Source organism: Balaenoptera musculus, chromosome 14, assembly GCF_009873245.2.
Source record: "Balaenoptera musculus isolate JJ_BM4_2016_0621 chromosome 14, mBalMus1.pri.v3, whole genome shotgun sequence".
NCBI lineage: Eukaryota > Metazoa > Chordata > Mammalia > Artiodactyla > Balaenopteridae > Balaenoptera > Balaenoptera musculus.
The window spans coordinates 77,375,122-77,387,589 of NC_045798.1; the positions used below are offsets into that span (position 1 = coordinate 77,375,122).

The window sequence follows — 12,468 nt, forward strand, 5'->3', positions numbered from 1 at the left end:
CAACAAGAGAGGCCGCGACAGTGAAAGGCCAGCGCACCGTGTTGAAGAGTGGCCCCCGCTTGCCGCAACTAGAGAAAGCCCTCGCACAGAAATGAAGGCCCAACACAGCCAAAAATAAATAAATTAATTAATTAATTAAAAAGAAAAAAAGATAGTAAATCTGGAGAATGAAAGTGAAAGGGAGGTCTGTTACGGACTCCATTCAGGGTCTCAGATTTCCCGCTCCACCAACAAAGGAGCTCACCTTAAGAGAAACCCAAATTATATACCCACAGGGACACCACAAAGCAAGAGTCTTACTCGTTTAATAAGGTCTCCTCCTTAGAATTTGGAAATCATGGCAGTTCTAAAACAGAAAAGGTCGTATGGGCATATGTTTGCTGAAGTGAAGATTTCCATTCCCTCCCATCAGACAACTGAATGGAAACAAGTACTTATTACTACGTGCTGAACAAATATTTGTCAAGCACTTGTTTTATGCATAGTGTAGTGCAAGAGTGCTAGAGGATAGGGATTTTTTTTTCTCTTTTCTTTTTTTTAATGAGATTACTGTCTTCTCACTGGAGAAACAAACCAAACCTCAGATAGCTACAGGTCACCAAAGGGTTATAGGATATGGGTAGCTGGGAGGTATGAAGTGGGTGTTGAAAAGGAAAGAATCTGAATGTGGTTTGTTCGGCAGATGGAAGAACACAGGGAATTCTTTTTATTTATTTATTTATTTATTTATTTATTTATTTATTTATTTATGGCTGTGTTGGGTCTTCGTTTCTGTGCGAGGGCTTTCTCTAGTTGCAGAGAGCGGGGGCCACTCTTCATCGCGGCGCGCGGGCCTCTCATTATCGCGGCCTCTCTTGTTGCGGAGCACAGGCTCCAGACGCGCAGGCTCAGTAGTTGTGGCTCACGGGCCTAGTTGCTCCGCGGCATGTGGGATCTTCCCAGACCAGGGCTCGAACCCTTGTCCCCTGCATTGGCAGGCAGATTCTCAACCACTGCGCCACCAGGGAAGCCCAAACACAGGGAATTCTAAACTCATAGGTACCTGCTGGAAAGTGGTGAGAAGTACTTATGGGATGCATGGCTTGGAGTGAAGCTTGGTGAAGCTTTGAAGCTAGTACAGTAAGCTGTAGAGAACCAGTGGAGATTCTTAGTGGAGGAGGCATGTGATGGAAATGATGCTATTAAGACTGTTAACATGAAAGCAGTGTGCAGAGCGCACTTATGGGAGAAGAGTGGAATGATGCACTCTTCCACTAATCCAGGGTACTGCAGTGGTTTTTGTGTGAGCTAGTAGTAATCTGCAGTCAGGACTACAGATGCTGATTTAAGACATCTGCTCATAGGTGGTACCTGAAACCATGGAAGTAAGGTAACTAGAAAAGAGAAGAGACCCAGTACCAAAAGTAGACCGCCAAAACCCTCACAGTTAGCTGGGGCCAGAGTAGGAAACCAGAGAGAAGCTGAACCTCTGAAATACTTACTTGGTAAGGGTTTAGAGAAGCAGAAGGACATCTTGAAACTACTCTATCTGAGAAACAAAACCCTAGGTGTCATTTCGTACAGTTTTGAGGAAGGGCTTCCAGATTTGAGTAGAGGACGTCATTTGTGACCCTCAGGAGTGCTGTTCCAGTAGAGTGAAAAAGGCACAAGCCAGGGTGCATTTGATTTTATGGAAGGAACCCTGAATGTTTAAAACAAAAAATGGTATTCATACAGTTAATCTTCCAGATAAAATTTAGCATGCATAACAAGAGGAGTGCCACAGTAAGTGGATAAGAAAGAGGTGGGAAAGTAGAATGAGTGATTTATTTCAGTCTCTGAATAAGATCTTGTGATTAAATTAGAAGTTCTTTGTACTTTCCTATAGTTTCAAAGTTAAACAAATGGATGTATTTCCTAACCTAAACAAACCATGGAGAATAAAGCACAGGAATGATATTCTACATATAAAAAGAGTCTCAGTGTCACTTGAATGGTAATGTTTTTGTTTTCTGCTTCCTAGAACTTGTCCAACTTGACGTTTACCCAGTTCCGAATTATCTGTCCTACATGGATGTTTCAAGGTAAGAAGGCAAGTCCTAGAGCACTCTGGGGTCTGCTTGAAAATTATTTAGAAGATTCTGTCTCAACTTTGGCATAAGAACTTTTTATGTATCTTGAAGGTATTCACTAGTGTTGAATACTTATCCTCTGAAAAATGCATGCAACTATCTGTCAGTTAAAATATGTACTTCATTTGTATACTATAGTTTACACCAGGAGGATCAAGATGTTGATGTGGACACCGGTTTGAATGCCAGGTTTACGCTTGAAAGATTAGTCAGTTGAGGGTTGTATGGCTGGAAGGTCCAGTACTTCTTTAATTATATTAACCGTATCTTCGTGTCTTTCCCTGAAATGTTGTTAATTTCGTTAAAAATATATGTTGTGCTATATAGCTCTCTGATTTTTTGCCTCTGTTTTGTACATACATCTCCTTACTAAGAACTCTTAAAAAGTGGTGGCTGAGACGACCAAAGTAAGGTTTCCATACAGCCTGCTCACTTTTCTCAGCTCACTTGTGAACACCTTTTACACAAATTCACTACTACAGTGTGTCATGTGTACTCTGGTTCCCACAAATATTGTAGTAGACTTTTTCCTGAGGGCCCAAAGCATGTATTTGCACAAATTAGACTTTCATAATCTCAACACACTAAATTGAAACTCACTTTTAACTTAATTCCAAAGGTAATAACCAAGACTTTTCTGAATGACCATAGTACATGGGAGCATGTGGCCCTGTCAACGTGACAACTGTTAACTCATTTCAGTGTGTAAAATCTGATACAACTGATATGTGATTTGTCAGGTGCAGAATTTGCCTTTAGTCATGAAAGTACACAAACCTAGATATTTTAATAATATTCTCAATCATAATTATGTCAGAATGTGTCAGAGTTTAGCTGATGTGAGAATGATTACAGTTAGTTTTATTAGACATTTATAATTATAAAATCCTTTATGAGTAGTGCTTCATACATTTCCTACTAAACTCATGTCAGACAGTTCTGTTTAATGAATTTTAAGTCAGACACTACCTAAGTTCTTTTTTTTTTCTGTCAGCCTTGAATATTACTATCTTCAGCATTTAAATAAGAGTACAGGAGTGGGGTTTGCATACATGGGTGCATATAAATATCTTGAACAGATTTATTCGAGAGAATTGGCCATAGAGTGAATCTATTTTTCTTTTAGTTATAGTATATAATTGGCAAATGGTTCCCATTGAAACCCCTAAGTGAGACTGAATTGGAAACTCTTATGTCATGCTAGTCCCTGAATTCTGCACTTAAATGCTATTCATCTTTTTTTTAACTCGCATGTCCAGAATCTTTACTGTAACATGCTCTGCCTAATCCACCTCCCAAACCGTAGGATATTCTCTTAGAAAAACCTCTGCTTCCCCTCACATAGCTCTGGGTATTTCACCCTCTCTTATGTACTTACGTTCTCTAAAGAAACTGAGCTGTTACTCATTATAGTGTTTACTAGGTTCTTAGAGCTCCTCAAGTTCAAAGTTCTAGGTTATTTTATCACTTAAGAGGAATTTTATTGCTATATGGTGAGGTTGCTTATACTGAAGGGTACTTTCACTCACCTATCGTATTGAGATGTTTTAGGGATTAACTACTGTACAATAAAGTAATTAAGTGTGTCAATCTGTAGAGCTTCAAAGCCAGAACCGTGTGTACCTATATAAACACTAAACAGAAAATAATGCCTTCTTTTCTATGTTTTAGTTGAAAAGTTGATATAATAGCAAAAACTTTTACTCTAATATAATCCTTGTTCCAAGCATCATACTTTTCACAGACTTGTTCATCTGTTTTTAAAGAATTGTAGTCATAACATACATACCATGTTAGATTTTTTGTGCCTAGTCATTTCACATATTTTAAAAAGAAGGTAAAAAGCTAACCATCTGTGACTAAGGAGACATTCAAATATAGTAGGTTTATCTGAGACATGGTCAATTCATTTAACAATTTAAGTTACCATTGGTTTAGTCTACTTGTTTCTGGTAATTATAATTACTATCTAATGCCTAAGTAAATGTTTTCAAGTAATTAATTCTGAACTTAAGGGTTAGTGTATCTTTTCATTGCTGCCATTTCTTTCCATTTGTCTATGGCACTGCTCTCATGGTACCTTCTGGAGTTAGGAAAATTTTTCATGTTCAGGGTAAAAATGCAAATTGGAAAATAAAACTATTTTATACCATTTGACTATTTACCTTAACTGGAAGTGTGTGTATATGTGTTTGTTTGTTTGTTTTCCAATATAAGACATCTTCTCCCTAAGCTTACATGGGTTTATAGACATTTTGGGATGGTAATTCTGGGAACCAGACTTTTTTTTCGACTTTAGAGATGATGCAGATGATATGACTGTGTTCTTTGCTACTCTTTCTTTATTTCTTATTCCTTCCCTATCACAGTTCATCTTGCTTCAGATTAAAGTGAATACACATGTCCTTTTGATTGATACTCACTGTAATTGGGTATTTCACTCGAAGTTTTATTTGTGCTATATAATTATTTTGACTTTTGAACCATATTTTAAGCCAAATTCCAATCAAAAAGAATTGTATATTCTTATATTTAGGAACCGTTTAGAAAACGTGCCTGAGTGGGTATGTGAAAGCCGAAAGCTAGAAGTTTTGGATATTGGCCATAATCAAATATGTGAACTTCCTGCACGGTGAGTATTACAGATTAAGTTAGAGAATCTCAAATTAGATGAGCAATGGAAAAAATTGCTGATTCAGTGTTTAATTTGTTATTATGAACCCCTGAAAGAGTTTGTTCTAAAACCTTATTTAGGGACTTCCCTGGCGGTCCAGTGGTTAAGAGTCTGCACTCCCAATGCAGGGGGCACGAGTTCAATCCTGGTTGGGGAACTAATAAGATCCCACATGCCACACCGCGTGGCCAAAAAAATAATAATAAAACCTTATTTAGTATCTTTTACCTCTCATGGTATCTTCGAGGCACAATCTTCCATCATGCAGTGATGGGTAGACCAAGGCTTTGACTCCGAGCCAGACTTCGCAAAGCCACGTGGCGGTTGATGCTTGGTGGAAATTTTCAAATAAGCCAAAAGAAATGTTCAGAGACTCAGCAAACAGTATGATTTGTTCACCTCTGAAATCTTAATTCTTTCAGAATCTTTGCCTTCTGTCCATTGTATTACATGTCTACCTTACCAACAAATAATTTTTGGCTTTATTTGAACGTAACCCTGAAAAAAAAAATAACGTAACCCTGAAAAAAAAAAAAAAGATTATTAGATCATTAAACCAGAAAAAGCAAACTAGATTCTGTTTTTCTTGTGTGAAATTTGGAGTAGAAGGTCGAAGAACTTCTCTTTCCTTCTCTTCTCTCTCTTAACGTGCTATTATTTTTATTTCATAGTATTCACTTTAATGGCAAGATTGTAAAGCAGCCACGTGATGATATCTGGTATCCACAGATCTAGACAAATATCTTCAGGTTGGCTAATTGTGGCATAAAATATTATTGGACTGTTAGTGACCAGCCATGCAATTAATAACCGGAAGAGTAGTCTATCCCACTGCTGTCCTGAAGAACTTTCTGTGGTGATTGAAATGGTCTGTATCTGTGCTCTTCACTACAGTGTCCACTAGCCACATGTGACTGTTGAGCACTTGAAATGTGGACAGTGTGACCGAGGAACTGAATTTTAAATTTTATTTAATTTTAATTAATTTAAATTTAAATAGCCACTTGTGCCTAGTGGCTGCCACAACTCAGGTCTAGGTATTTCCACTATTCTCAGACAGTCACTGAACAGAGTAAGTCGTTTATTTTTAACCATATATAGTAAAAAATATCAATGAAAAATTGTAGAAATATATCACTATTTTGGGGTAAACTTAGATACACGATCTTTAAAGGTTTATGATCGTATTCCTCTGTTCTCTTGTAAAGGAGAAGGATCATGAAATACACCTGCTTAGTAAGCCCAGTAAATGTGTCAGAGTTCAGCTGTCCACTATGACAGCCAGTAGCCATTAGCTGAGGGGCTATTGAGCACTTAAAACGTGACTAGTCCTAACTGAGAAGTGCTGAAGTATAAAATATACACTGGATGCAAAATATCTCAATAATATTGTATATTAATTACATGCTAAAATAGTATTTTGGATATATTGGGTCAAATAAAAAGTGTACTGTAAAAACTAATTTACTTGTTTCTTTTCACTTTTTTAAATGTGACTACTAAAAAATTTTAAATTACGTATGTGGCTTGCATGGTATTTCTGTTGGATAACATTGTGTTAGAGTCTAGCTCTTGTGGAAGAAGTCCAAGTTACATTTTCAATCCCTGGAAAGCTCAGTTGATTTTTCTTTGTTTCTCAGCCATATGTTATACCTGTAAATTCAATCCATTTGAAAATGCTTTTTGCTTTAGAGTTTTATGTTGAGTGAGCATTTAGGTGACCCAGTATAGCCCGTCACCATTATCAAAAGGACTTTGGTGATGTGCCCCGTGGACAGATGTATGTGTGTGTGTGTGTGTGTGAAGGAGGGGGAGAGAGAGAGAGAGACCCTTTTAGAAGACAAACAGCAAAAATGAAAACAGGCTACTACTAATGAGGAAAAATAATTTTTTTAAAAAAAATCTGGTACTGTTATCTTTCTGTCTGTTTTTCTCTTGCCTACTTTGACCTCCCCAATTTAACACATATAACATGTTGGAGTCTAAGGCCTCTGTGTCACTGTATGCTACAACAAAGATATTATATAAATAAACCAACAATTAAATAAATACAAGATAACTGATATCTTACCCAGTTTTCCCCAGAGTTAATTAATCTTTGATTTGCTCTGCATTAGTACAGGCTTTTTTGGGATCTAAACAAATGCTTATTCAAAGCAAATCCAAATGCTGTCTTGTCAAAAAATTTAAACAGTGTTTGTTTTTGTGTATGTCTGTGTTTTTAACACATGGGACAAAAACAATACATGTTTTCTCATTTATGGTGTTGTTTAGTTGCAAACTTTGTATCGGCCCTATCTTTGATCTAATATCCAGGCCAAGACAGTGATTGGTTAGAAGTTGGTTTAACATTCAAGCTTTGTTTGTCTAGGTGATGTGTGTGAAGGGTCTGAGAAAAGAGAAATTCATGTTTAGCAGTGGAGCTGTACTGAAAGGAAAAGAAGCTATTTGAATTATTTTAATTCATAGTATGCAAAAGAATTGAACAAATCCAGTTACTCGCATTTATACTCATCCTATAGTTATCAAATCTCCTTTCTTATCTGGAAAAATGAAGACAAAGATTTTGTAACCTGTCTTTCAGTTGTCTATCTATGTAAGGGTGAAGTGTGTGTGTGTGTGAGAGAGAGAGAGAGAGAGAGAGAGAAATAATCCCATTCTACTCTCTAAGAATTCTAAATTGTATACCAGACCCAGCAAGACAGTAAAATTGGTGGACCAAATCCCAAATTATTAGGTTGAAGTGAGCGTTACAGAGGCTGGCCCCTGTGATAGCTGTGACTGAATGACAGTCCTGGACAGATTGTCTTGTCACATTAATATCTAAACCTGCAAAGTCAGGTATATCTTTAAGGGGGGCCCACGGTGTCACAGTGTTGAGACAGGTTGCTAGCATCTTTGTGAGCAAAGAATCTCGTTTTGATACTTAAAGTGAATAAAGTTACAGCTGTAATATAGAGTGATTTAAGAACTTTGGATGTCAGTGAGGTCAGAATGGTGGGAAACAGGAGGTGGGTGAGGAAGCCTCATTCTTTGACAGCAGTGTAAATGAGTTCTCATTCCAATGTGATCCGGATGCAAATTATAACATTTTCCCACAGTCCCCAGATTTCTATGTTTAACCCAGGACCTGCTTTATTCTCTACGACTGTTGAGGTCTTAAGTGATCATAAAGCAGATTTACATAAGATTAACACATATTCATCATTTGTTGCAGTTTTGATAACCCGTAAAAGAAAAAAACACAGTCAAGCTTCCCAATAGCTTGTTTGATGCTCAAAAGAAAATACTGCATTGAGTGAGTTATATTCTCTTTAGGAGGGAGTCTCTACTTTGGTCTAGGATTAAACCAAAGAGAAAATAGAAATATACAGATTTAGGGAAGTGAGGAAAGGGAGAAATAATTATTGTGAAATGCAACTGAGGAAAATGTAGCATTTTTTCAGTTGTCATTGGTAAAAGTTTAACTGGCCAAAAGAATCCTTACTGAAGGTTGACCTTGTAAGTAAAAATTGCTCAACTGTATTTATTCAGATTCTATTGTGGGTAAAACCCCCAGCGTTCCAGGGCGATACCAGATGTAATCCCTGCCTGGGGAAGCCTACAGCCTTTCACGGTTTGCCTTGTGAGTGTAACAAGACTAGGCTACTGCCTTTGGTGTCTTCTATGAAACTCGTTTTCTTTTTCACTAAGTAGAGCTGCTTTGTTAAATATTCCTTTTCATAGATTTTCCCACCCTATTTTTTTTTTAAGTATGGAAAGTATCGAAATATGAACAGCTCCAACTTTGAGCTTATGTTAAAATGAATTTGCACTTGCTCTGAATGAATTTAGGTTTCTTAGAGAGATAATTTTAAGTCTTTTCCTACTCGTATTCATTTTGAAATCTTCATCCCAAATGAGCTCTCAGTAAGTTTCCTTCTGTCTTTGTCCCTGTTTGCACAGTTTATTTTGTAATAGTAGTCTCCGGAAACTACTGGCGGGACACAACCAGCTGACAAGGCTTCCCGAAAGGCTAGAAAGAACCTCAGTGGAGGTCTTGGATGTACAGCACAACCAGCTCCTGGAGCTGCCACCCAACCTTCTGATGAAGGCCGACAGGTAAAGCTGCTTGTTTGTTTTGGTTGTTCATCGACTTGTAAGATGCCCCCTAATTAGCATTCTTATCTTAGGTGATCTCAGACCATTTAAAGTGGACTTTGTGACTATCTATCTGTCCTAGATTGATGAAGAAAATGGTATTGCCAGCCACTTCTGTCACCATTTTGTAGGAAATAAAGGCAGGAATATCCTAGAGAGTCTTTCTTAATTTCTCTGCTTCTTTAATTTTGATTCCTTAAGTGGGTTGAGTTGTGCATAAGCGTGAGCTGTGGAGGTGTCGGTATAAAACAAGGGTGGGAAGTTTGCTGCCTGGTCAAAACTTGTGCAGCCCGCTCTAGGCTTAGTGTAATTACCTTAGGATTCTCTGTTCTTGCTTTCACATATTTATGACTTTGGGTGACAGAGATAGATTTTCCTAGAGTTTTACTTTTTTTTTTTTTTACCAATTGTCTTATCTTTACCACAGGTTTACCCTTGCATTTAAACTATTTTCTTTTTGAACAAAGAGAATTTTTCTAAATAACTTGTTCACTAAGTATTTAAAGAAATTGTTCCCATCAACAGTGTAGGAGGGTTCCTTTCTAAGATGTTCAATAAATATTTGTTTAATGAAAGGTAAAAAATTTAAGGAATTTTAAATACTACCCTTGATCTTGGATTTGCATTTTTTTCTTTCTCTCCTTTTCCTTTTTCAAAAAAATCTTTTTATCAAGATGTAACTAACAGTCAAAAAGTGTACAACTCTTGAGCGTACTGCTCAGTGAACTTCTACATACATATGTACCTCATAACCATCACCCAGATGAAGAGAGAGAACATGTCCAGCATTCCTTTCCTTTTCCTTTTCTTCTGTTTCCCTCATTTAAAAAAAATTTAGTCTCTGTACTTAATGTAAGTTACAATGAATTCCTACTGGTATAATTATTGAGAAATAATGGAATTGTGGGGAAATGGGATTGTTACATTGTAATTGACTGGTGCTATGTCATTCCCCTGACAAAAAGAACAATATTTCAAGGTAAGTTAAAGAATTGTTCTCGCTTTTGCATTCATATCAAAGGACAATGCACAGCCTATGGGTAGCTCTAGACGTGTTTCTTTTATTTATTTATTTATTTATTTATTTATGGCTGTGTTGGGTCTTCGTTTCTGTGCGAGGGCTTTCTCTAGTTGCGGCAAGTGGGGGCCACTCTTCATCGTGGTGCGCGGGCCTCTTACTATCGCGGCCTCTCTTGTTGCGGAGCACAGGCTCCAGACGCGCAGGCTCAGCAATTGTGGCTCACGGGCCCACTTGGTCCGCGGCATGTGGGATCTTCCCAGACCAGGGCTCGAACCCGTGTCCCCTGCATTGGCAGGCAGACTCAACCACTGCGCCACCAGGGAAGCCCCACGTGTTTCTTATTGTTATGAGTACTATAGGATTTGGTTTCTTCCCCTGCGGAGAATTCTATGTCATGTTGTAGCCTTGTGTTTTCTTTCATAAGGCTGACTAGGGAAAATTTGGGTGCAGTTTTATAATGAGAATCCACTTGTTCTCCTGGGGGATCTACATTGAATCGGTAGAAACCAAAAGGTAGATTGATTCGGGTTTTAGGAGTCTTTGAATGAGATAAAGCCATTTCTGAATCTGAGTCTTATAAGATCATGACTAGTAGAGTAGGTAAATAGTGCTGGAACTCTCCAATAGATAATAATCATTCTTTATTCATTTCTGAGAATTTTATTTTAAAGGGGCACTTGAATATGTTTTTCATTCTCTAGAGGTGTCCCTAAGCAGTCATTGAGTCTCCCTGGTGCCAGCCAGATCTGACAATGTGTGCCTGAGGTCACTCACAGTGTGGTCCAGGAGACTGTGTGTTCATGTTCAGATGAGCAGTAGCGAGGGGCAACTTTAACTTAGATTGTTCCATAGGCAATTCCGCTGACTCCCAGGGTCGAGAACCGCTGCGTGGACTGTTGACTTTGTGGCCCTGCACAGGTTTTCCCATGTTGTCTATTCTGTACAGTCCCAGATGGAATCTGTATGTTGGAAAAGGGGTGACTGTATGAACTAGAATATTTCTAGTCATGCAGTATGGAAAATTTAGGACCTGAATTGAGCCACTGAAAGGGAACATTGCTATCAAGGAGAGCAGAATAAGCTGAGCCTACAGTGTAAGCTAAAGGCATTTAGGCAGAAATACCCTAGTCTGGATAAATGGGCCTATCCAGAGCCAGCTGCATTTTGGAAAATAGGGGCTGGTGCGGGGGAAGTAGGCAGCCTTGGGAGGAGGGCAGGCCGTGCCAGATGCCCTTCCAGCACAGGGAAGTGCTGGAGTAAGGGGCTGAGTGAATTAGAAAGAGCAGGCATCCTGCTTTTATTTTATGAGAGAAAAGCAAATGACCAAAAGAGGCAGAAGTAAGAAACTTTTCCAAGAAGGCATATTCCAGTGCCTTTGTTTTCCAAGCAATGCAATAGCCCCATCTCCAGCCTTGTATAGCAACTGACGTTGTTGTCATGACTCTAAGTCAGAAAGGTTAAGAGGTTTGGTTCTCTTGGGCAGATAGGGTTATAAAGAGGGTGGGGTAAAGTCGATGAGATCTTTTTTGAACAACATTCTTGTATTATTTCACTCGTTGGAAGACAAGAAAAATAGAACTTTTTAAAATTGAAATGTAGTTGACTTTTACAATATTATATTAATTTAAGGTACACAACATAGTGATTTGATATTTTTATAGATTACACATCATACAAAGTTATGATAAAAATATTGACTATATTCCCTATGCTTTACCAAACTATTTACTGCTTCTTAAAGGGATAATACTTTTTCTATTTATCCCCTTTCCAAAACCTAAATAACTGAGGTTTTCTCTATCTAATTAAAAAAAATTTTTTTAATTGAGGCATAATTTACATTCAGGAAAATGTAGAGCTACTGTATATTTGGTTTGATTAGTTTGAGGGGAAGGAATAAACTACTACTGACTATTGTGGGAGCAGGTCAACCTAGAAAACATGAAGCTTAAAATATTAAAAGAGGGTTTTTTAGGAAAGAATCTTCACAAGCTCTTAGCAGGTGGTTTCTGTTGTGATTTGTTTTCATTTACATGGTTCAGGATGGCCAATGTCTTACTGACCTTGTAAGTTTAAGTCACTGTGCTGGGTACTGCAGGGGATTGAAAAATGACTAACATCAGTATTACCCTCAAGGAGCTTACAACCTAATGCTGAGCTTAAAATAACTGCACAATAAACTGTAATAAAAGGTGGGGTTGAGAAGGTAAAGGAGAAGGAAAATGATAGGATTGGTTTTAATTTAGGCTCCTGGTATGAAGAACAGCACTTTGTTGTATAATACAGAGCTTTGTGTTTGGCAGATAGCTCCAGGCAGTAATGAAACTGCTTCAATTCTCCTTCCATTCAGCTTGCTCCATAATACAAATCTTAAAAAATATATAGATGCTCTCTTTTTTTTTTTTTTTTTTTTTTTTTTTTGTGGTAGTAAATTATTGTTACCAGTTCTGTGTTTGGTTATATAACTGAGGAAAAGGCCTGAATACAAGTCTTCGTAAGTTAAAAATGGTTTCGTTTGTTCT

The 12,468-nt window shown here is 37.8% G+C and overlaps 1 protein-coding gene across 1 annotated transcript in view; it reads left to right on the forward strand.

The window, feature by feature from the left end:
- The window catches only part of PHLPP1 (PH domain and leucine rich repeat protein phosphatase 1), a 212,986-nt gene that overhangs the window by 162,647 nt on the left and 37,871 nt on the right, over positions 1 to 12,468 (forward strand). Inside the window, exons 8-10 of the mRNA XM_036822823.1 lie at positions 2,003 to 2,063; positions 4,648 to 4,743; positions 8,731 to 8,886. Coding sequence (XP_036678718.1) covers positions 2,003 to 2,063; positions 4,648 to 4,743; positions 8,731 to 8,886 — 313 coding nt within the window. The remainder of the gene's footprint in view (positions 1 to 2,002; positions 2,064 to 4,647; positions 4,744 to 8,730; positions 8,887 to 12,468) is intronic.